At 46.8% G+C, this 25724-nt stretch overlaps 1 protein-coding gene across 19 annotated transcripts in view; it reads right to left on the minus strand.

Annotated features, from left to right (window-relative positions):
- The window catches only part of PCDH15 (protocadherin related 15), a 684600-nt gene that overhangs the window by 140584 nt on the left and 518292 nt on the right, over nucleotides 1-25724 (minus strand). For all 19 annotated transcript variants that reach the window (XM_032115593.1, XM_032115587.1, XM_032115586.1 and 16 more), the window contains 3 exons: nucleotides 18531-18737; nucleotides 10377-10511; nucleotides 9317-9466 (listed from right to left, as the gene is read on the minus strand). In XM_032115593.1, the coding sequence (XP_031971484.1) occupies nucleotides 9317-9466; nucleotides 10377-10511; nucleotides 18531-18737 (492 nt within the window). The remainder of the gene's footprint in view (nucleotides 1-9316; nucleotides 9467-10376; nucleotides 10512-18530; nucleotides 18738-25724) is intronic.

Genomic DNA, 25724 nt, shown 5'->3' on the forward strand with positions numbered 1-25724 from the left:
AAATCTAAATCCTGGTATTAATGGTGAACGTAATGAAATGAGGGAGTTCTTCCCTTCCCCCTGGGAAAGGCAGTGGGTTTATGCCACAATCAAACACACACTCGGCCAGGAATTAGAGCCCAGGGAATATATTTGCTTTTAGTGAATCATGGAACAGAATCCCAGAGTGGTTTGAGTTGGAAAGGATCTTAAAGCTCATCCCATTGCACCCCCTGCCATGGCCATGGACATCTTCCACTATCCCAGGGTGCTCCAAGCCCCGTCCAGACTGGCCTTGTTGGCTCTTCCTCCTTTAGGAGTTAGATAACTGATACACAGGTTCCTGAACTGGCTTTTCATGCTGCAGGACAACATTCCCTCAAACAGCACAAGGAATGACACAAAGTGGGCTGGGCAGCACTGGAACATCCAGGAGGCCACAGCATCCGGCTGTGCATCCAGCTGCCAACAGCTGGAAGTGGGAATGACAGGGAACGATGGCACCATGGGCTCCTCTGCTGCTCCCAGCAGTGGGAGGTGGGGAATGGGAAAGGGCACCAGCAGGAGTGACAGCAGAGCTTTCCTGGGATGTCCAAAGCAACCCCAGCCTCAGGAAGGATTCCCTGCAGGGATCCTCAAGTGAGGATGAAAAAGAAGAGACGCAGCTTCGTCAAAGGTCTCTGCCGTGGCTGTTCTGACGCAAACACTCCTGCCCCGGGGCAGCAGGGATGGAGGACGGCAGTGTGGGATGTCAGCGGCGACGGAAAACCTCGGCACCGACTGCGAGGCCAGGGCAGGATCAACAACCACTCCCTGAGCCAAGGCCACCCAAACAGAGGCCTCAGCTTCTGGCCCTGGGCCGCTCTTGTCACCCCGTGACACCCAGAGTCAGGGACAGGAACTCACTGATGGCCCTGCCCCACTACAACAGAAAATCATCGATTGGCCAGAGCAGCGTCACATCAACTTCAGCAGCTCAGAGCACTGCCCGAAGCTGCCAAAAACCCCCCAAAACTGCCAAATAACCACCCAAAACTGCCAAAAACCCACCCAAAGCTGCCAAACCATTGCCCAAAACTGCCAAATAACCACCCAAAGCTGCCAAATCACCGCCCAAAGCTGCCAAATCACCGCCCAAAGCTGCCAAACAACCACCCAAAACTGCCAAACAACCACCCAAAACTGCGAAACCACCGCCCAAAACTGCCAAATAACCACCCAAAGCTGCCAAATAACCGCCCAAAGCTGCCAAAAAACCGCCCAAAATTGCCAAACCACCGCCCAAAGCGTTCAAACCACCGCCCAAAACTGCCAAACCAGCACCCAAACCTTCCAGAGAACCACCCAAAGCTGTCAAATCAGCACCCGAAGCACTACCCAAAGCTGCCAAACCACCAGCCAAAGCTGCCAAATTACCACCCAAAGCTACCAAACCAGCACCCAGACCACCACCCAAAGCTGCCAAACCACTGCCCAAAGCTGCCAAACCACCGCCCAAAATTGCCAAACCACCACCCAAAATTGGCAAAACACCACCCAAAACTGCCAAATAACCACCCAAAGCTGCCAAAACACCACCCAAAACTGCCAAATGACCACCCGAAGCTGCCAAACCACTGCCCAAAACTGCCAAACCACCACCCAAAGCTGCCAAAACAATCACCCAAAGCTGCCAAAGCACCACCTACTACTGCCAACCACCACCAGGAACTGTCACACCACCTTTGCCCAAGGATGGCTGCAGAAGTGGAAGAGCAGAAACCAAAGCTTGTCACCAAAACAAGAATGCAGCCCAAGGGGAGGATGTGAATTACAGAACCCTGGAATGGTTTGGGTTGGAAGGGACCTTAAAGCTCATCCAGTTCCATGGGCAGGGACACCTTCCATAGACCAGGCTGCTCAGAGGCCCATCCAACCTGGCCTTGGACACTTCCAGGGAAAACCTCAGGGTTCTAATTGCTCTCCAAGATAATCGTGGTCCTTTATGCACAGAGGCTCTGTGAAATACAAGATTTCATGTAGAGAGTCAAAAATATTCTCCAAATCAAGAACTAAGCCCACCATAGCTTTAAAAACAAATCTTAATTCATCTCCTATGGCATTTTGGGACACATTGTATAATGAACATGGGATAAATCCTTGAAATGCCCCAAAAATCATGGAACAGAGGTCATCTCCTCTTAGAAATTTAAAAAACAAATTAATATTTGTGTGGTTTTTTGGGTTTTTTTTACCTACCTCATTCTGTATTTTCTTTTGGAATTCTGAAGAAACCCACCTATGAAAACTGCAATTTAATCACTCATTCTATAGCTTCTCTACATACCCGGGTGTGTTAATTAACCCTGCAGAGAATAATTATCCACCCAAGTGACAGAGCTGTAAAAACCTTGTCTGCTGAAATTCAAAAGTAACACACACACACACAAAAAAGATAAATAAAGACTTTATGCTAAATAAGGGGCCCTATGGATTTAATGACAGGACTTGGAACCACGCCAGTTTTTACTGTGACAACATGAAAAAAGGAAAATTAATTGACTACACAAACACAGAGATTAAGCAGGTTAATTAAACCTACAAATATGGAATGCTTGGAAAGATAAGTGATTTGAAAAACATTTTGGGGGCAAAACCAGGAATCGAACCTGGGATTAAACAGAATTAAAGTTTAACTGCTGCCATAAGATTTGATTCCAAGAATCCCATCTCCAGCTGTCCCAGCCTGATAGAGCTCCATAGCTAACAAGATTTGAGAAACACAGGCTAAAATACACAGGGAGAAGAACAAAACATGGTTTTCTTTTAGTCTCCTAAAAAACTTTGCATCCAGCAGGATCAGCTCCATTGCATCAACACTTAATGTCCTGAAAGTCTGGCAAAAGAGGTGTGGATTCTGCTGCAGCAAAAAGTGGTTTCCTGGGAGGAAAAGGGAGATTTAGAAGTGGTTTAGTTGGGGGAAAAAGAAGATTTAGGAGTGGTTTTCTTGGGAGGAAAAGGAGATTTAGGAGTGGTTTAGTTGGGGGAAAAGGCGATTTAGGAGTGGTTTTCTTGGGAGGAAAAGGGAGAGGAGATTTAGAAGTAGTTTCTTGGGAGGAGAAGGAGATTTAGGAGTGGCTTTCTGAATGAAAAGGAGATTCAGGAGTGGTTTTCTGAGGAAAAGGGAGATTTAGAAGTGGTTTAATTGGGGGAAAAAGGAGATTGAGAAGTGGTTTTCTTGGGAGGAAAAAGAGATTTAGGAGTGGTTTAGTTGGAGGAAAAAGGAGATTTAGGAGGGGTTTTCTGGAGGAAAAGGAGAAGGATGGCCTTAAGCTTACAAAGACACATCTTGGTCATGCTATAAACCCTGCTCAGACTCACTTCATAACTGGACAAACTGGGCTTCAATGTTTGACTTGGAACCTTTTCACAGCAACCTTTGTGCTCACCTGGCCCTGGACAGAGGAAAGTGATGACCAACCTTCCCAGCAGCCTCCAACAGATTCAGCGTGATGGAAAAATTCCAGGATTGTTATGGAGATATTCCCGAACTTGAGCCAACCCCACATAATGATCTCTGAGTAGGTTAAAATACTTTTTCATTACCTCATCAGACGTTTCATCAAGTCTCAATCCATTATTTTTCCTTGAGTCTGCAGGGACATTGAGCACTCCAAACACAGCCTAGTTTTGTTTTCTCTCTCTGCTAATCAGGTTTGCTTTGGAGATGGAAATTAATTACCTGACAGGCTGAAGGCAAAGAGTAGCAAATAAACACGTAAATAAAACATGAAGTGGGGTTTGGAGATGACTTTTATGAGGATATATGTAGGAAAAGGTTCCGGAGTGCTCAGGCACTGAACAGGTCACAGCCCCAAGGCTGCTCAAGGAGTGTTTGCACAATGCTCCCAGGAATGCCCAGGGTGGGATTGTTGGGGCCAGGAGTTGGATCCATGATCCTTGGGGGTGCCTTCCAGCTGCAGATATTCCGTGATTTTAAGATTCCCTCTAAACTGGCCTGCTGTTCTATGGCACAATGCAGGTTTAAGAGCTTTAAATCAAGAACTTGTGCCAAGCTGGGGCAGGACCTCTAAAAATTAACTTGCACATGTGCTGCCAGACAGAATTGTTCCAGTGGGGAACAGGGCACTGATCCCCAGCGTATTTTATTCTCCATTTCAGTCAGGGAGTTATTTAATTGCTCTTGGAAGAGAGCCCCTGAATGTGGGTCGTGCCACTGCACCAGGAAATCAGTGAGAAATTAAGATACAGGGATAAATTGAGATAGGTTATTTTGATGAGTAAGAAGAGCAAAACTGGGACTGTTCAGCCTGTGGAAGAAAAGCTCCAGGGTGACCTCACTGTGACCTTCCAGGACCTGAAGGAGCTGACAGGAAAGATGGAGAGGGACTGTTCGCAAGGGCTGGAGGGCCAGGACACAGGGAATGGCTTCCCAGTGCCAGAGGGCAGGGCTGGATGGGATATTGGGAAGGAATTGTTCCCTGGCAGGGTGGGCAGGCCCTGGCACAGGGTGCCCAGAGCAGCTGGGGCTGCCCCTGGATCCCTGGCAGTGCCCAAGGCCAGGATGGAGCAACCTATGGAAGGTGTCCCTGCCCATGGCAGGGCTGGCACTGGATGGGCTTTCAGGTCCCTTCCAACCCAAACCATTCCATGATTCCATGAATTACATTTAAGGCCAGTCCACAAGTTTTCCTGTAAAGACAAAATACAAAGAAATCTCCTCACGGGCCAAGATTTAGGCGAATAATATTTTTTGCCACCTTCTGTCCCTTCCCAGCTCTCTCATGTTCCTGCTCAATATTCCCTGCTCCCTGCATCCTGAACAGAAAAGTGAGAAGTGTCTGAAGAAGAAAAGTGGATTTAAATGATTGAGATGAAATTTTGTTGCACCCCAGCTGCAAACTCCACCGATGGATGTGTGACTCGTTTCGAGATCTGAGTCACAGCAGTGGAAAACGGGGCAGCAAAAATATAATGACATAAAAAAGATGGAATTAAGTACTTTACTAGGTTTACTATTAATAAGCTTTTTAGTGACAGTTATTATGTAACTGTTTTGAAGGACAGATTTCTCAATTGAGAAACTCCTGGGGAGCACGATAAAATACCTATGGAAGGAGAAGGAAAACTCAGATGAGAAATTCTCCGGCTGAAAGGAACAAAATATACAGACTTTGAAACTTAACACTCCTCAACCAAGGCCTGAGACAATTTCACAACTACTGAGAGGAGACAACTGAAATAAAACCTGTTTTTCTCACTTCTCTGAAAGGTAACAGGGAAAGAAAGGAGATTCCTTGGTCTAACCATCCAGGCAGAAAGGAAAAAATGGGGGGAAAATTGAATTCTGCTTGTAATTAATATATTTTCCTGTTCTTTGTGGCTATTTTCCAGCAGAACCTAAGAAATTTTGAATTTCCTTTATTTTAGAAGAGTGTACCAGACAGCAAACACAAGTAACTTAAGAACTATTATGTCTTGGGGCTTTTTTCAGGAGTAAAATCAAAACAATGTCCCACAAAATGGGGCAGCAAGAAAGCACAAACTGGGGTTATTTGTCCATGTTAATTGCACATTTTCATGCAATTGAACTCTGGAAAAAAAAAATTCTAAGAAATATAAGAATATGACCCTAAGGATAATAAAAGCCAAGAGGCTGAAAATCAGTCTGACTGTTATAAATGGTTATTAGACTGTCCAGACTCTCTGAGGTCAGTGCTCTTTTTCTAAGCTGCTTTCTCTGATCACACAAAGTGGTTTTATGAACTGCTTTTGCTCTGGGAACTGTCAAGAGCTGAGCATCCTCTCCCAGCAGAGGATCCCAAAGGATCCCACCCCAGGAGGGAGGGTAGGGTACAAGGTGAGTTTGCTCCTCATGCAGAGAACAAGATGAGTGGCCCCAAAAACACCGTGCCAGGGCTCAAAAAATGGGACAGAAATATCAGTTTGGCTTTTGAGAAAGTCATTAGAAAGCCTTTATATGCATAAAGTCTTTATATATATATATGTAAAAATAAATAGAAATAAAATGGGTATTTTAGGTCTAAAGATTGAGCAACCTCCCGAACAGTGCAGCAGCCCAAAATCCTGATCATGGAATGGTTTGTGTTGGAAAGGACCTCAAAGCCCATCCAATTCCAATCTTCTACCATGGGCAGGGGCACCTCCCACTGTCCCAGGCTGCTCCAAGCCCCAATGTCCAGCCTGGCCTTGGGCACTGCCAGGGATCCAGGGGCAGCCCCAGCTGCTCTGGGCACCCTGTGCCAGGGCCTGCCCACCCTCCCAGGGAACAATTCCTTCCCAATATCCCATCCAGCCCTGCCCTCTGGCACTGGGAAGCCATTCCCTGTGTCCTGGCCCTCCAGCCCTTGTCCCCAGTCCCTCTCCAGGCCCTGCAAGGGGCTCTGAGCTCTCCCTGGAGCCTTCTCCTCCCCAGGCTGAACAATCCCAGCTCTCCCAGCCTTTCCTCCCAGCAGAGCTGCTCCATCCCTCTGATCATCCTGGAGCCTCCTCTGGACTCTTTCCAGCAGCTCCAGGTCCCTCCTGTGCTGGGCCCTCTTTATTTCTGGTGTCATCACCAGTCCACTGAAATCCTATGACCTGACCCTTAGTTTTTTTTTTTAAGCCAGGTCATTGATAAGTTCAGACCATCTGGCAATGTGGGATGAGTTGAAAAACAACCTCTCTCCCGAATCAGCCAGGATTTTCTACCTTCCCCCTCTGGCCAGATTATAAACTTAGAAAACCTGGAAGCAGCCACATGCTGACTGTGCAGACAGAAGCACGGATTTGGGAAAACCTCACTCTCAGAATTTTAATTTTTCAGCAGAGGTGAGCTAAAGGCCCAATTTCCCCATTATTCCTTTCCCAAATAACCTGCTCTGGCTCAGTTTTCCCAAGAAATGTGTCCTCCTGCTCTTTGAATGCCTCCAGGCTAGGAACACATTAGCAGCTGCAACACCAGGACATGTTTGAGAGCTGGAGAGCAGCACATTCCCTCCGAGCACAGAAACACTTCAGCAGCTTCAGACAAGCCCAGGAGCTGCTCTGCTTCATCCCAGGAATCATTAACACATCTCAGGCAGCTCAGAGCATCCTCAAGGCCAACTCAGAGTAGAAAACATTCTTTTTACCCAGAAGAAATCTCATTTAGCAACATTTTCTGCCTCACGCTCTCTGGCTCCTTCAGGACAACAGGATTTGGAGTCTTGTTTTCACACAGCCTTAAAGGAATTTAATTGTGCTTCAAGCTTTTCTCTTTCCCCCAAATCTTGCTGGAAATGCCTCTGTGGCTCTCCCATGGGATGGTTTTTAAGCACCTGTAGCCCAAATTGACAAGGGGACAAAATAACACCAAGGAAGAGCTGAAGATGCAAAGGCACAAGCACAGCTCAGGAGGGGACAGGAGGGGCACTGAGCCCTCTCCTCATCACTGCTACCCTCAAATTAATTCCTGATTATGGTTCAGAAAATGGCATTTTTATCCTTAGGTCAGCAGATTAAATTGATTTTCCCAATATTCCCACTGCCTTCAACCACTCTGGAATGCCACCAATGGCATCTTGTCTTCTCATCCATCTGGATTGGCAGCACTCAGAGCAGGGCTGAGATCTTGGAAGAATTGCCCCAAAAAAGCCTTTTCCCATTAATTTCAATGCCACAAGGATTCACCTCCAGTCCTGCACTACAACATAAATCAGTGCTGGCAAAATTTAATTGAAACTGCTTCTCTCTTGGGTCCATGTTCAACCCATTTTCCATTGCTCATTTGCTCTACAAACAAACTTGTACAAACCAGCAGGTTTTCTGGAGTGGGAAAACATCCCTGGTTATGTCCTATTCCACTTCCTGCCTCTTCTCCTAAAATGTTTTATCTCAAAGTCCCGCTAATAAAGGAGAATATTTTTTTTTGAGATTTTTCAGCTGAGAATCACAGAATCCCAGAATCACCAGGTTGGAAGAGACCTCCAAGATCACCGAGTCCAACCCTGTGCATGCCCTAACACCCATGCCCATGCCCTAACACCACCTCAACTAAACCATGGCACCAAGTGCCACATCCAGTCTTTTTTTAGACACATCCAGGGACGGTGACTCCACCACCTCCCCAGGCAGACGATTCCAGAACTTTATCACTCTTTCAGTAAAAAACCTTTCCCTGACATCCAACCTAAACTTCCCCTGGCACAGCTTAGGCTGTGTCCTCTCGTTCTGTCAGTTGCTGCCTGGAGAAAGAGCCCGACCCCCACCTGGCTACAACCTCCTTTCAGGCAGTTGTAGAGAGTGACAAGGTCTCCCCTGAGCCTCCTTTTCTCCAGGCTAAACAACCCCAGCTCCCTCGGTTGCTCCTCACAGGGCTTGTGTTCCAGGCCCTTCACCAGCCCTCTTGCCCTCCTCTGGATGCGTTCAGGCATCTCCACGTCCTTCCTGAGCTGAGGGGCCCAGAAATGGACACAGCACTCGAGGTGTGGCCTCACCAGTGCTGAGTACAGGGGAAGAGTGACTTCCCTGGTCCTGCTGGCCACACTGTTCCTGATCCAGGCCAGGTGCCGTTGGCCTTCTGGGCCACCTGGGCACACTGCTGGCTCATGTTCAGTCGGCTGTCGACCAGCACCCCCAGGTCCCTTTCTGCCTGGCCACTGTCCAGCCACTCTGTCCCCAGCCTGTAGCACTGCAGGGGTTGTTGTGGCCAAAGTGCAGGACTCGGCGCTTGGACTTGTTAAACTTCATCCTGTTGGACTCTGCCCATCCATCCAACCGTTCCAGGTCTCTCTGCAGAGCCCTCCTACCTTCCAGCAGATCGACACACGCCCCCAGCTTGGTGTCATCTGCAAATTTACCGAAGGTAGACTCCATACCCTCATCCATGTCATCAGTAAAATATTGAACAGAACTGGCCCCAGCACAGACCCCTGAGGGACACCACCGGTGACTGGCCCCCAACTGGGTGCAGCACCGTTTACCACCCCTCTCTGGGCCTGGCCATGCAGCCAGTTCCTGACCCAGAGAAGAGTGCTCTTGTCCAAGCCGTGGGCTGCCAGCTTTTCCAGGAGTATGCTGTGGGAGACAGTGTCAAAGGCCTTGCTGAAGCCCAAACAGACAACATAAGAAGTTTTTGTGGAAGCTCAGAGGAAGCAGCTGAGCTGCAAGCTCTACAGATAAGACAGGCCTGACATTTAGTCTCAACAATTTTTTAATAGATATTTAATTAACGAAGTGGATGCAGATACACAAACTTCATTTCTAGCTGGTTTCAGTGCATTTCCAATTTAGATGAATAAAGCCATGTACTGCTAACAAAAGTGAGTTAACAGAGGTAATAAAAGCCCTGAATTACCTTAATAACACCTTCCCCAGGCCTCATATCCGTATAGATCTTGACATTGTAGGAAATGTTGGAGAAGGTTGGGGTATTATCATTGGCATCAATCACCAGGATGTTGACAGTCACTGGGACACTCTCCTGGACTCCATCAGAAGCTGTCATCTTGAGAGAGACAAAAAAAGCAGGACAGGAATGTGTTTTAATGGTGTGTTCTCAACGCAATTCCAAGAGAAATACAGTTCCAATAGGAGAAAACACAGCCTGACAACCCAAAATCAGGATTCAGCAGAGCTTGGGCCTGCATGTGCAAGACTCAGGGCAAAAGCAAAGCCAACCCATCCAAACCTTTCCATTGTAGAAGTGAGAGGGAATAACTTGGAATTTCCCAGGGACAGGGCTGGGATAGGAGCTGTTGAGTCCATGGAGTCTCACCTGGGCATCAACACACGCAGGAGCTCTGTTAAACCTCCTGGACAACATTTGAAGTGGGAATTACAGAGCTGGGGGCTCTTCTTATTCCACAGAGGAGATCTGAGCTCTCCTTTCCAATGGCAAAGGGACAGAAAATAGGGAGGCACAGACTGGGAACCCCTGCAGACGGGCTGGGTTTGCCCACAGCCCACTTCCAAATCATTGTAGGGCTGTTAAGGGGTTCACTCACAGCCTGAGGGAATATTAAATCCATTTCAGCATTTTTTTCCTCTTTTTTTTTTTCTTTAACACTTCTGGCTGTGCTGTCAGCCTAATTTTTTTTTATTTGGGATAGAAATAAAGCAAAAAGCCCAAGACAAGGCTCATGTTTCAGGGATGAGGGGAAAAAAGGCAACGAGAAAAGCAAGGCCAGGAATACAAAGGAGGACGCAGATCCTGGATGGGATGAGGAGCAGAGGCCAATCCTGAGGCCAGGATGGTACTGGTAGGGGCATCTAAAATGCTGCTCTTAACCCACTCGTCCTTCACTGCTCTCCTTCTTCTGGGCCATTTTATGACTTCCAAGGATGCTGGAATTGATCCTTTCCCACCACTTGCTCCGAGCAGTGCCTGGAGGGTTTTCCAAGGGCATGGAACTCACGGAGAAGGTGTAGAGCTGCTGGACCTCCCTGTCCACGGGCTGCAGCAGGGTGAGGTAGCGGGTGATGCCACTCTGAGTCACAGTGAAAAACGTGGTGTAGTCGTTCAGGAAGAGATGCAGCTGCGGGTCCTTGGTCTTTCAACAGTATCAAATGAAAAAAAGAGCATTTTATTATAAACTCAGAGGTACATTAAGTCTCCAATTACTCGCTACAGGTGCTCCTTTTAGTTGAAACCTAAATAAGCACAAATGCTGTGACTACAAATCTACAAAACTGTAAAGAAAAAAGGTAAAAAACCTCACTGCTGGCCTAAAAATCTAATCTTCTTGATGAAAAACATATTAAAAAACCACTAGAGTAAGAAAACCCAATAGTAAACGAATACCTGTATTGGTTTTAAATAAGTGCCTTTTTTCCCTCCTGTTACACGGTAATTTTAAGCCAGACACAACTTAATATAAGAAACCAGATTCAAGCATTTCTCTTCATATTAAAACCCAAACAAAGCTGAACTTGATTAACAGAGCAATAAAACAGCTGGGTTGGTGCAATGAACAACGAGAATGACGGGTGGTGAATGCCACACAAAATACAGGCAGCTCAGGGGGTCTCTTTAGGTCTCGGAAAGAATCCAAATGTATTGATGCAGAATTAGGAACCTCTCAGCTGATGGGGGGAAAACATCCCAAATGAACTGAAAATAACATTTTAAGGTAAAGAGAGGGGAAAAAGGCATTGTAAATTTACTCATGGCTTCCTGAGGACTTGGGTCACTCCTGATCTCCGGCTCTTTTGAGGTGTTTTTAACTGATCAGACTTTACAAAAGTCTTCAAACAAACCACATCACCTTTTGTTGCCCAGAGTATTCCAACAATTTTCTGTGTCCTTGTGCATAATCTGGTTAATTTAACCTGCTCTCACTCGTGAGTTAGAGAGCTCATTTGTGTTGTGAGGGGAATGCAAATTCCAGGAAAATGCAAAAGGCTGGGAGACAAGTCCTATAAAAACTGCTTTAAGTTGCCCCCAGGAATGTGGAGATGAGGAACCAGAGGAGTGGTACCAGGAATGACAGAAAATCCAAGATTTTACCAGCTCCTTCCCAACGTCATTCCACAAATCCCGGCCCTACAGAGGAGGACATGGGGAGAACCAGCTGAATTGCAGAAACAAACCCAAAAGGAGAAAGGCTGAATTCAGCAAATAATCCCCAAAGGAGCATTACTTCTCTGAACACTTTCTGAATCCAAAGCTCTTCTGGAAGGTTCACTCCATCAGTGCCATTCCTGGAGGATTAAAACCCTTGGGAGCACAGGACAGGTCCCCAGCCCCCAGCCAGGGGGGACCTGCACCAGGACAAACAGAAAGTGCTTTTAGTGAGCCCAAATAAAGCCCCAAAAGCAAAGATTCCACTATTTAAATGAGAAACCATTCCAGGAAGCCATGAGAAAGAATTTTCCAAGTGTTCCACACGAGTGGTTCCTCAGTGCCTAAAGCTCTGCTGCAGACTGCAGCTCCCAGGAAAATGAAAATTCATTTTACAGCCAACAATGCAAACAGCAACCTCTTCATTCCAGGAAGACTTAGGGAAGGTAATTGCCCATAATTGTTCATTTTGTAGACATTATAAAGTCAGTTAAGAATTTAATTTACAAAAGCCCCAGTTAATTTTGCAGTTCTTGCTTTCATGTCCTTTTGAACACTAATAAACAGCACTTTTTTCCTAATTTATTCCTGAGAAAAAACAATGATGGAGATTTCAAACTCTCCTGGAGTAATGTGTCCTATTCCTTTGCTATCCTTGTCTTAGAAATGTTCTCCTAGTGTGGAATGGAAACTGCCTTTACAGCAATCAATGCCTATTTTAGCACCTCCCAGGCATGTCAGAGACACAGAGCAATTTATTCCCTTCGTCTGGAAAAGCACTGTTATGCTTGGACATTACTAGCAGGGATATTTGACATTATTAACAGGGATCCTAGACATTATTATCCCATTTTTTTGCTGCCTGAAAAGTCAGCTTGACTTAACTGAACATTTCACGTGAGAGGAAACAACCCCAGCTACACTGCCAACACTATTTCCAATAACTTTTTAAATTATTTTATTTTGGGGCCTGGAGTTGAGCATTGTGATTTCTCGTGGCATTACCGGGTCTCTGGCAAATTGTTTAGCATGGAATTTTAAGTAGAAAATGATCACAGTCCACACAAAAGGGTTCACATGCAACCTGCAAGGAGCATTTCAAGCACACAGTTCAAACCTGAGGTACTTCTTAATTTTAAAAAGCATTTTTGTGATACTCAGGATACCTTTGAAGACTTGTGACTATTTAATGAACATTAAGCAATTACAAGGTCTGACTTTATCACCTAAATTGGGCCCGATGTGTTTCAAGGGCTCTTTGCAGGCTTCACAAACCAAGGGACAGTCCCAGCCTCAAACCCCATCAGGGCAGAGAGAAACGAGGGAGGAAAGAGGGAAATGAAGGAAGAAATCCCACAATTGAACCAAAACAAGGGGTTTTGCACACATAACACCCAATACCTACGGGGAAGGCACCTGGTGGGACCTGCAAAGGAAAACACAAAACGGACACAAGTGAGGAAACACAATCCTGGGACTGAGGGACAGCAGAACATTTGGGGAACTCATGGTTACAGACAAAAAGCCTGACAAAAGGAGACCCACAAAATGCTGTGCTCAATGAACCAAGCCTGGGCTCGAAAGCGTTCTGCTTGAAAAACCTCTGGCAAAGTTCCCGCATGGATGTGGATGTTCCATTCCTGCTGCTCCTCAAATTCCACCAGGGGTTACAACTCTGCCCAAAGCAAACAGTTTTCTAAAACTGATGGAGATGAAACCAAAATTCCTGGTGATAATTACAATATTGCCAAGAATGAGCAGACAAGGACATGAATTCTGTGTGTGTTTCAATGATCCCAGAAGTTTTTTGGATGGGCTCTATTTGGCTGGGAAGTTCTCCAGGGTGGCCAGAACAAGCTCCAAGAGTATCCAAACTGCTCAGACTTCCTGATTTCCAGCACAGCCCATCCCCTAAAAGCTGCAGTGATAACAAAGACACTTGGATGACACAGCTGAGTTTTCCAACATTTTTCAAGCGGAGGATGATCAGCTCTGAAACGCCCACGGAGGAGAGTTTTTGTCGGAGAGATGCTTCCAGCATCTGCCTTCCTCATTTCTAGGGGAAAGAAGAAAATCTTTCCCAGTTTCAGCTGGAAAATCTGAGATCCAGAGCCTTACAGAGGTAAAGCAGGGGAGATTCTGTCTCCACACAAGAAATACATGGATCTGTTGGAATGAGTCTGGAGGAGGCCATGGAGCTGCTCCAAAGGCTGGAGTCCCTCTGGAGCCAGCCTGGGAGAGCTGGGGGTGCTCACCTGGAGAAGAGAAGGCTCCAGGGAGAGCTCAGAGCCCCTTGCAGGGCCTAAAGGGGCTCCAGGACAGGGACTTGGGACAAGGGATGGAGGGACAGAACACAGAGAATGGCTTCCCAGTGCCAGAGGGCAGGGCTGGATGGGATATTGGGAAGGAATTGTTCCCTGGGAGCTTCAGAAGGCAGAATGAGACATTCATCCTAAAATAATCAAGGAAGACACACAGTGCTACAGGAGCAATTCAGTGTTAATATTTTTGGTTTTCCTTAAGTGTAAAGATCCAAAAAATTTAACCCCCTATCTTTAGAAATCCTAAAGGGAGGGAAGCAGCCTTTTGGCTTTGCCTTGCCCTTCTGTTTGTTTTAATGATGATATTAATTTATAATATCTGTTTCATTTGGGGAAGGATATTTCCTGAGTTATAGCAACTGTTGCCCAGGGGCAGCAGAACTGTCTCCTTAAGAGAGCATTGACTGCAAAACGACTTCAAACAACAACTGACAGTGATAAAAGCAATCAGGAAAATATCAGAGAAAAACACTTTGGTATTTAAAATGCTTCAGTTCTCCTGGTTAAAAAAAAAAATTGAAAATCTATTCTTTTTCCTTCTCTGGAAGTATTATTGAAAATCCATAACCTGCACTTGTAGCTGCATTTAAAACTTATTTTAGCCATTACTTGCTCTGTCTGCTTAAGTTGCTGCCAAGACATCCTTAAGTACAATTCTTTCAAATTTCCCACAAGCTGTCTGAAAAAAAAGATGAGAGAATCACAGAATGCCCTGAGCTGGGAGGGACCCACAAGGATCATGGAGTCAGGAACCCAGGAATGCCAAGGCCAGGTTGGACATTGGGGCTTGGAGCAGCCTGGGACAGTGGGAGGTGTCCCTGCCCATGGCAGGGGTGGCACTGGATGGGCTTTAAGGTCCCTTCCACCCAACCCATGTCCATGACTGACACTCAGTGCAGCTTTATCACCAACCCTAACCACTGGGTAAATTAATTCTCTCCTGTGGAAGCCAAAGAGGAAGGAAAAATGCTTGGGGAGCCGTATGTAAAGAGCTCTCAGCTCACACAGTTTAAGTTCCTCATCTCAGCTTTGGTTTGCTCAGGTCTTAAGGAACCTGCGTGGCTTAATTTAATTTATGCCATTTAAACAGAGCACTTAATGATATCAGTGCTCGGCAGTGCTGCTCTAGTGCAAGGCCTGTTTGCAATGTCCCATCTATAAATTAATTTCTGCAAGGTTTAGAGCAGGACTCTGCTGTAATTCCCACAGGGTTTCGATTTAGAGTGGGTTTTGTTCTTTTCTTTCCTTCAGACACACAGTTAAGTGAGCACTCTCTTCCTGCGTTTACCTGAAGACATGGAGTCATTTTCATTTTTCAGTTGGCAGGCAGAATTCATTGTGATTAACCAGTGGCACCAGTGGGAACTGGGATGCACCAGCACGGAGATGGTTTATCTCAGTGACTCATCAGCAATCCTTAAATTTAAATATATTCCTAAATCCATGAATTTCCTGAGGTACAATGAAGCCAGGAGATTGAGACCTGCAGACGTTAATGAGCATTACCTGTGCTGACAATCCCACCCTGAGCTCCCATCCAGCCCCACGAAGAACAGTTCTAGTGTTTGGCCATTTTATGTGGGAGCGCTGTTCAACTGCTGTACTCCCAGCTGGAATTCTGGGAATTCTCCTGCCCACAGCAGGTTAGAAGCACTCTGTGAATCTCTGGCACATGGACTGAACACACAGGCACTTCAATCTGGTTCTCTCACATCCGTGTCACACCTGCACCATGGCTTTGGAAAGGACTGTGCACGAGCCAGGTGATGCCAAAGGAACAGGAACATGGAAAATTTCCACCCAAGGATGAAGCTGATCCCCTCTGGCTGCAGGCAGATCTCTGTGTGTCAGAGAATCCCAAAATGGTTTGGGTTGGAGGCACCTCAAAGCCCATCCAGTGCCACCCCTGCCATGGGCAGGGACACCTTCCACTGTCCCAGGCTGCTCCCAGCCCCAGTGTCCAGCCTGGCCTTGGACACTGCCAGGGATCCAGGGGCAGCCCCAGCTGCTCTGGGCACCCTGTGCCAGGGCCTGCCCACCCTGCCAGGGAACAATTCCTTCCCAATATCCCATCCATCCCTGCCCTCTGGCACTGGGAAGCCATTCCCCAATGTATCACCACACAGCCTTGGAAAAAGCCCCTCTCCATTCACTTAGATGCTACTCCACCTGAATTTCTTAATCTGTCTCAGTGACAGCAGAACTCCACAATAAGAAGAAAGCCCCAAAATAGATTTTTGGCAGTTACTCATTCTGCCACACTGAAATATTCCCCTTTTGCAACAACAAACAAAAATAATTCACTTTTGGCTCTGCCTCATTGTGTCGTGTGGCTAAAGTAGATTTTCAGTAACTTCACCAAACTCCTGCTAATCATCATCCTGTGAAAATTAAAACATGAGGTGAAACAACCTTAAGCTCACCAGGAGAAGCATTTGGGCCCTTGAGCTGCCATATCCATGGAATATCCTTCCTGTGGATATGAAATTTCAGGTCTGTTTGTACTGAGCCACAGAAATATGTAACAACTTCTAACAAGCTGCCTGAAGCAGCTCAAGAAAGAGAAATTTGGTTTTTATAGCAATTTCTGATACAGATCATTTAAGGCATGGTCGTGCTCCCAATTAAGAATCTGCTGCAGATCGGATGAGGTTTTTTTATTAACAGTGTTCCAATTAAAATAACAAACACTTGGGCCATGGCTCTATTGGAACTTTTAGTGCAGGCAAACACAAGTTTATTAATGAACTGCCCTATCCCAGATCCAGATATTGGGAGGAATTCATGGGAATGTGCTGATGGGCAACAATAAAATGTGGAGCCCAATGGTCAAACTGCCTGTGATGAATCTCAGAGCACCCCCTCAAAGCTCCAGGTATTGAACCTGTACTGACCAAATGAGGAACACAAAGGACTTTTGGCAGGGAACGAGAATCCCAGGATTTTCTTACAAACCTAGGGAATTAAAAGAACAGGTTGCTCTTCCATGCAGAAATTCCCTAAATTAAATATTTGTATTTTGAGTGTGTAAATATTACGTGTGGTACTTTCTACATGATTCAGTCAGAGTCAGCCCAAATTCAGGATTTAACAGTTCCAAGTGATCCTAATTTTCTGTCTTGGATATCACCTAATATGGAGTTCCATGGAGAATTGCCCAATCTGCCTTTGACGCCTCATGGGCAGAGCTGTGCAGGTGCCAGGGAAGGGTTAATGCAGCACCATTAACTTCAGCCTGAAAACCCTGGAGCTTGTGAATTCCCAAGTCTCTCTGGCATCCCTTGAGTGTAATGATAGCATCTCCCAGGAATGGGAAAGAGTCCCAAAAAATCATCAGCAGAGAAAACTGCCACTAAATTTGAGTGTCTGGTTTGGGACATGGAATTTTCTTCTGTTAAAGGGAATTGCTTTGAATTACTCTGCAATGGAACTGTGGCCAGCAGTGCTGGGTGGCATCTCTGACCACTCTGGGCTTTGTATCACAGGGACATCTTCCACCTCCCTGGAAGTGTCCCATCCAACCTGGCCTGGGACACTTCCAGGGATCCAGGGGCAGCCACGGGCTCTGGGTTACATTTATAAACCTGATCCCTGCCCACCTTGACTATCCAAAGTGGCATCCCAAGATCCCATTAATTTGATCAACCAAGAAACTGCTTTGCTTTAAACAGAACTGAACCTGAGTGTTTCCCAAGCAATCCTCATTAATTCCTGCTGATTCCCACCCTGTGTCCTCATTCCTTACCTTTTACCCTTTACAAAAGCCAGATCCAACAGCCTTTTCCATGTGCCTTCCAACCACTGATTTCTATCTTTGCCCATAAACTGAGGGGGAAACTTTAATGGAAAGAGATTCTCAGCAGGAATTTGGGATTTAAAACAATACAACACTCTCATGCTGTGATGTTTTAGTGACAATGGGCTCTTGAATTCCTTAAAAAACATGGATTTGCCCGAAGTGAAGCCTTAAAAAGCAGATTGTTTTCAGACTCTCAGGTTAAGAACTTTACTCAAGAGATCCTGTAAGTATTCCTACAAAACTTAAGCTTGCAGTTCAGCTTTCCTTCTGTAGCTGAAGGAACCAAAAATATCAACGGAGACAATTGGAGGGACAACAGCAATTAGAGGGAAAAGAAGTATTGGCTAAAAAGCCCATAAAGACCTTGGTGAGAACAGAAGCAACGTTAGAGGTGTTGTACTGTTACTCCTTGGTTACTATTCCTCTGGAGATGCCTGATTTCCATTCTAAGTAATGTTCTATCAAAATCTGGCAGAGCAAAGAATGCAATGAACTTTCAGCCTCCTGCTATTCCTCCTATTCCTCTTCTTTTTGGTTCAAACCAGGAATTCCTTTCTCTCTGAGCTCCCCTCTCATTTCCGTGGTGTGGGGCAGGCTCATCCCTGTCACAAAATGCATTTTGATTGCCCTGTGCACTGAGCATTCACCAGCTTGAACAGAACAGAAACTTCCAGAGAGGTGAGCAAAACCCAGATCAGACAATATCCACTTCCAAATCTATCTGCACTCAGAATGAAAACAAACAGAAAATCATCATGAAATTAAGATAATTTTTTTCTATTTATTGATCTAAATAGGTTTGTCTCAATTAAAAAAAAAAACAAACCAAAAAAAAGAAAGAAGCCTGAAAATAATAAAATTGCAACCACTCTGAAAGAACAAACTGTACCTCTTCCACGTCATTGTCCAGCACCACGACCTGCAGGGGGGAGGTCAGGTTCCGGTTATCCGAGATAGTCGTTCCCACTGGGGAGGATTCCAGGATGAAGCCCTCGTAGGTAGACCTTGTGAAATAAGGCTTCTGGTTGTTCTCGTCCAGGATCTCGATGTGGAGGTTGGCAAAGGCGGGGAGAGGATGTCCATTGTCTTGTTCAGCCTAAAAAAATCACCTCATTTGTCAAAGGTTCCCAGTTATGAACAGTGACTCCCTGGGGATAATTCTACTTAAGAGTCATAATCCAGTTAAAAAATGGATTTTTTTTCCCCCAGATCCCCCTATTATGGAACTCAACATCATGGAAAAGAGAAATACCAACTAAAAGCTAGCTTGGAGAGAAGAACATCAACACTTTCCATCACAGCCACATTTACACAGCCACAAGAACCCCAAACCTTGTGCAAACACAGCTCCTTAAACTCTCAGGATTGAGAGTTTTGAAAAAAGCTCCGAGGGACGAAAGAAAACTGGGAATGCTGACTGGACAGCAGAACCCACGGCAGCAGCAAGAGAGTTAAGCCCAGAAGGTGATGTAGTGGGTTGAGTCTGAGCTGATGGACAGACTTTTAGACTAATGACGCTTCTCACAATTTACATATTTAAACAGCACAGAAAAGTGGGAATTTCCTTCGTTCCAGCTCACCTGCCGGGAGGTGGGGGGGGGCCTCGGAGCCTCCGGGCCCTGCCAGGCTGGGCCGGGGCCCCTGCCCCACTCCCCTCTTCCCAACGCCATGGCATGGACCCTGGGTCACTGGGGGGAAACTGTCCCAGAGCCGCAGGCAGCTAAACTCAGGCATGGACTGCTCACAGCTGAACCCAGGCATGGACTGCCACAGAGCTAAACCCAGCCATGGACTGCCGCACGGCTGAACCCAGCCATGGACTGCCGCACGGCTAAACCCAGCCATGGACTGCCGCACGGCTGAACCCAGCCATGGACTGCCACAGAGCTAAACCCAGCCATGGACTGCCGCACGGCTGAACCCAGCCATGGACTGCCGCACGGCTAAACCCAGCCATGGACTGCCACAGAGCTAAACCCAGCCATGGACTGCCACACGGCTGAACCCAGCCATGGACTGCCGCACGGCTGAACCCAGGCATGGACTGCCACACGGCTGAACCCAGGCATGGACTGCCACACGGCTGAACCCCGCCATGGACTGCCACACGGCTTAAACCAGCCATGGACTGCCACAGAGCTAAACCCAGCCATGGACTGCCGCACGGCTGAACCCAGGCATGGACTGCCGCACGGCTGAACCCAACCAGCCATGGACTGCCACAGCTAAACCCAGCCATGGACTGTCACACGGCTAAACCCAGCCATGGACTGCCACACGGCTGAACCCAGGCATGGACTGCCACAGCTAAACCCAGCCATGGACTGCCACAGCTAAACCCAGCCATGGACTGCCACACGGCTGAACCCAGCCATGGACTGCCACACGGCTGAACCCAGCCATGGACTGCCACAGAGCTAAACCCAGCCATGGACTGCCACAGCTAAACCCAGCCATGGACTGCCACAGAGCTAAACCCAGCCATGGACTGCCGCACGGCTGAACCCAGCCATGGACTGCCACAGAGCTAAACCCAGCCATGGACTGCCGCACGGCTAAACCCAGCCATGGACTGCCGCACGGCTAAACCCAGCCATGGACTGCCGCACGGCTGAACCCAGGCATGGACTGCCGCACGGCTGAACCCAACCAGCCATGGACTGCCACAGCTAAACCCAGCCATGGACTGTCACACGGCTAAACCCAGCCATGGACTGCCACATGGCTGAACCCAGCCATGGACTGCCACACGGCTGAACCCAGCCATGGACTGCCACAGAGCTAAACCCAGCCATGGACTGCCACACAGCTAAACCCAGCCATGGACTGCCACAGCTAAACCCAGCCATGGACTGCCGCACGGCTGAACCCAGCCATGGACTGCCACAGAGCTAAACCCAGCCATGGACTGCCGCACGGCTAAACCCAGCCATGGACTGCCGCACGGCTGAACCCAGGCATGGACTGCCACAGCTAAACCCAGCCATGGACTGTCACACGGCTAAACCCAGCCACGGACTGCCACAGAGCTAAACCCAGGCATGGACCGCCGCACGGCTGAACCCAGGTATGGACTGCCACACAGCTTAAACCAGCCATGGACTGCCACAGCTAAACCCAGCCATGGACTGCCGCACGGCTAAACCCAGGCATGGACTGCCGCACGGCTAAACCCAGGCACGGACTGCCACACGGCTAAACCCAGCCATGGACTGCCACACAGCTAAACCCAGCCATGGACTGCCGCACGGCTAAACCCATCCAGCGCGGCTTCCTGGGACCGGCGCGTCCCTCTCCTCTCCACGCGGAGCCGTCAGGAGCCGGCGGAGCCTCCTGTCTGCAGCCAGCACACTTCACGCTGAACTGAAGAGGACACCATGCAGCGAGCAGCACAAAGGGAGCGAGGCTTTCTCCACCATAAAGCCTGAGCAAGAACATTCTTCAATGTGGTGGCTTCAGAGTCAGAGAGAAAGTGAGTCATGTGGGACAGAGCTGGAAATGGCGACAGGAGAAAAGAGGGCGGTGCCGCGATTCTCGTGCGTAGCTTAAAAATACTTCCTGCATGCTGTGGTAAGAAACTGTAATATCACAAACTGTTTGTCTCTTTGATCCATTTGAAGTACATGGGGGGATGGAGAATTCACGTGTGGCCCGTGAAGATTGTGAAGAGTGCCCATGCCAGGTTATATAGAAGCAGTGAGAGGCTTTTAGAGACTGGTGGCGAAGAAAGCCTTTGTGTTCAGGCCAAAGTAACTCATCCTTTAGAAGATTAATAACCCCATGTGATGGCCCATGTTTGGCAGTGTGAAGGAACTGTGAGATTTTTCAGGGGAGAGATGTTTTACACCACAGCAGATTGTTTCTTTCCGGGCGGGTCTGCTGTTGGTGGCACTTTGGGAACCACGTGAAGCAGAAGAAAACGCTTTTTCCCTTAAGCATAAGAAAGAGAGTATTTAAGAACTGCAACACTGACTAAAATCCCATGTTCTGCTATCCTTTGTGCGAGTTGGGTAAAAGGAGGGAAGTGCTGGAAGAGGGGGGGGGTTTGCTTGAATTTCTTGTTATACCTTTTTGCTTTTAGTTCTGTTAGTAATAAACTTTTTTATTTGCACAGCAACCGTTTTAAGTTTGAACCTGTTTTGCCTCGCAGCTCTCTAGTTTGCTTCAATATTTTCTTATTTTCCCCTTATGAAAAGTAACAGATTTTGTGTGCTTGACGCTTAACTGTGTCAAACCACGACAGGTGGGAACAGCACACATGGACACATTTGCTTCCTCTCCCCCCAAATCTGCCTCTTCAGCGTTACATGAGTGGGACTTTAATCTGGATTTTGCCTATTTTTGAATCCCAGACTGGTTTGGGTTGGAAGGACCTCAAAGCCCATCCAGTGCCACCCCTGCCATGGGCAGGGACACCTTCCACTGTCCCAGGCTGCTCCAAGTCCAGCCAGCCTGGCCTTGGACACTGCCAGGGATCCAGGGGCAGCCACAGCTTCTCTGGGCACCCTGTTCCCAGGGAAGTTGTGGATGTGTGTCCAGCAAAATTCTTTACTTCGACAAAATAACCCCCACTTACTTCCCCATGGCAGCTCTGAACCTCCCAGGAGTTACTCCCTGATATTTTTCACCTGATTTATTCTTATTCTCAAACTTCCTAAAGATAAAAGCACTAATTGCCCATTCCACGGTGCTAAACCTATAAAAACCTAGAATTCTGCTTTCTTTTCCTGTAACTTCCCGACCTACAACTAATTAAAGCAAAGACACAAGGGAATTAGGAGACAAAAAGTAAACCGGGTTTAATGATAGTCCTGCACGTGACACTGCAGCAAGACCACAGTAGGCCACTGAAAGAGTTTCCTGTTCCACGGCCAAAATTTGTATTCCCAAAATCGGGATGCACACAGACCCTGGACCACAACAGAGAGAATGAGACCTAAATTCCTGTTGGTAGCAGGGCTTTCTGTTTGCAGAGGGTTTTACTTCTAATCTGGTATTTCCCCCATTTCAAACAGGTAATTCCTCATTTTTCAAATCAAGAGTCCAAGGAACCTTGGTCTGGAAACATCCCTTTGGTTTCATCGAAGTTTTTTAAAATTTCTTATTTAAACACCTTTTCTTGGTCTGAAAAATGTTAACTTTCTTTGTTTATAAAGCAGCAATAGCATCTTGTTAATGATAAAAACCTCTATAAAAAAAAAGAAAAGAAAAAGGTATTAAAAGCTTCTAGTTCAAGTAAAAAGAAATATAAAAATTGTTGTTTTCTTCAGAGGAGGTGATGACACCTTAAGTAACCCATAAAAAACTCATTCTTGGTTTTTAGGAAAAAATGGAGTTTTCTTTTTAAAATATACCTGGATTACTCTTGAACAACAGGAAAAGATTCTCCAGACCAGTCCAGTTGATGCTCCACTGAATGAAAATAAACTTCACCAAAATTACCTGGCAGGACTCTGGCTACTGACCCAGGAGGGTGAAACTCCAGAAATGTCCTGAGAAGGAATTTTTGCCTAAGTTAAAATATTGAAAGTATAAAAAAAAAATACCAGGAAAAGTCTGCTCCTCAAGCGCCACACACTACTGGGATTTTATTTTATATGTAGATGTATCATGGAATCAGAGAATCCTGGAATCTTTTAGGATGGAAAGACTTCCAGGATCATGTGCCCGGTGCCCACCTTGTCCCCAGCCCAGAGCACTGAGTGCCACCTCCAGCCCTTCCTTGGACACCTCCAGGCATGGGCACTCCAAAGCTCCCTGGGCAGCCCCTGCCAAGGCCTGAGCACCCTTTCCATGCAGAAATTCCTGCTGCTGGCCAAGCTGAGCCTCCCCTGGCCCAGCCTGAGGCCGTTTCCCCTTGTCCTGTCCCTGTTCCCTGGCAGCAGAGCCCGACCCCCCCGGCTGCCCCCTCCTGTCAGGGACTTGTGCAGAGCCACAAGGTCCCCCCTGAGCCTCCTTTGCTCCAGGCTCAGCCCCTTTCCCAGCTCCCTCAGCCCCTCCTGGGGCTCCAGCCCCTTCCCAGCTCCGTTCCCTGCCCTGGACACGCTCCAGCCCCTCCAGGGCTCTCCTGAAGTGCTCCTCCCCACAGGACTAACAATGGTTGTCCATCATTAAATACTCTTTTCTTCTGCTTTTCCAAGTAAAGTCAGTCCCTTCAGAGCCCAGAGTTTCCATCCAACACCTGTGAGTTACTTTATAAAAACCCTTAATATTTTTCGCTGGGAAGAGATCCTAAAAAAAGGAAAACGCAAACAACAGAGGGTCCCAATCTTCTGAACAGCTTGAAACACCATAAAAATGTCCTTGCTTTAAAGTCCAAGTGAGCCCAGAGCTCATTCTGGGATAAAAGCAGGAATATTCACCCAGGAAGGTGTTGCAGGCTTTGCTGAAGTGCTGGGAATTACACACTGCCAAACACAAAGAGAGTTGTTTGCTCCCACAATTGGACTTCAAACTTGAAACCCTGGAGCCCAAAAGGACAAAGCAAAGGCGTCCTTCCTCAGAACTTCCACTCAGAATCCCTTCAGCTTTCCTTCGTGTTCACTGGTCACAATGATGGATTCATTTCATTTTTTTGTTTCTGAAGATGCCTCTATTTAAGGGAAAAAAGCAAGATTTGCGAACAGCCACTTCCTTTTGCCTTTTGTTTGAAACAAGGAATTCCATATTACAACGTGAAGAATTGATTTGCTTTCAGATGTTCCATGAAATCAGTCCTAGAAGCAGCACTTGACTATGAACAGAGTTCAACACAGAACCTTCATAATGCTCAAAAAATATAAAAAAAGCTGAAATGTTGTCAGATTTTGCTCCAGTGCCCTATTTCTTGTGGTTTTTCTTTCTGTGGTTTGTTTTTTTTTTTTTTGCTTCTTTGTTTTGCAGTGGTTTGGAGGTGGGTTTTTTGTTATTTTTGGTTTTGTTGTGGGGTTTTTTATAAGAGATGAAGTTACATCTCATGGGAGTTGTTCCAGACATTGAGTGCTCAGTGCAAACCCTTTTTCCTCATATTGACCTGGACTTGCTTGTTGGTTGAGCTTTTTTGCTTCCTAACACATATTCTGGAGCACAAACAGCAAACAATTTACATTTGCTTCACCCTGGTATCTAAGCCACAAAGCATTTGGGTTCCAGTCCTTCAAAAAATGTGGTTTAGTGTCAAAATAATGAAGGATCTCTCAAATAACCCCAAGGATGTGACCTTCACACTGCTACCAAGACACAAAAAAACCAGCACAGACTTAGACTCCGGTATAACTGAGTAGCTAAGGGCAGCTAAAGAAAAAGAAAAGATAAAATAATGTGCAATGTGTTAATTCTCACAGATACTAAATATTTATTACATCATCTCTGCTGAAGATTGCTCCCATTGGTAGTGTCCATCATTTTGTCCTGATAGAAGATGGCTGGAGGTGACAGGAAAGCAGTTCCAGGGGGGATGCAATGAGTGAGGAGCAAATGGCTGTGGGAATTAACAGGGCCAATGGGAAGTTCCCTCCTCCAAAGTAGCAGATGAAACAGTTCCCCCAAAAATGAGAAATTAGAGCAATGCAAAAGGCTCCCTCATGGAACCATGGAGTATTCCAAGGTGGAAAGGCCCCAAAGGGATCATCGAGTGCAATTTCAAGCTGGAAAGAATGCACAGGGATCATGGAGTGCAATCCCAAGCTGGAAAGAATACACAGGGATCATTGAGTCCAACTCCAAGCTGGAAAGGACCCACAGGGATCATTGAGTGTAATTCCAAGCTGGAAGGACTCACAGAGATCACAGAGTCCAACTCCAAGCTGGAAAGGACCCACAGGGATCATTGAGTCCAACTCCAAGCTGGAAAGGACGCACAGGGATCACTGAATGCAGTTCCAAGCTGGAAAGGACCCACAGGGATCATGGAGTGCAATTCCAAGCTGGAAGGACTCACAGGGATCATCGAGTGCAATTCCAAGCTGGAAGAACCCACAGGGATCACTGAGTGCAATTCCAAGCTGGAAGGACACACAGAGATCATTGAGTGCAATTCCAAGCTGGAAGAACCCACAGGGATCATCGAGTGCAATTCCAAGCTGGAAGGACCCACAGGGATCAC

This window comes from Corvus moneduloides, chromosome 8, assembly GCF_009650955.1.
Source record: "Corvus moneduloides isolate bCorMon1 chromosome 8, bCorMon1.pri, whole genome shotgun sequence".
Classification (NCBI taxonomy): Eukaryota; Metazoa; Chordata; class Aves; order Passeriformes; family Corvidae; genus Corvus; species Corvus moneduloides.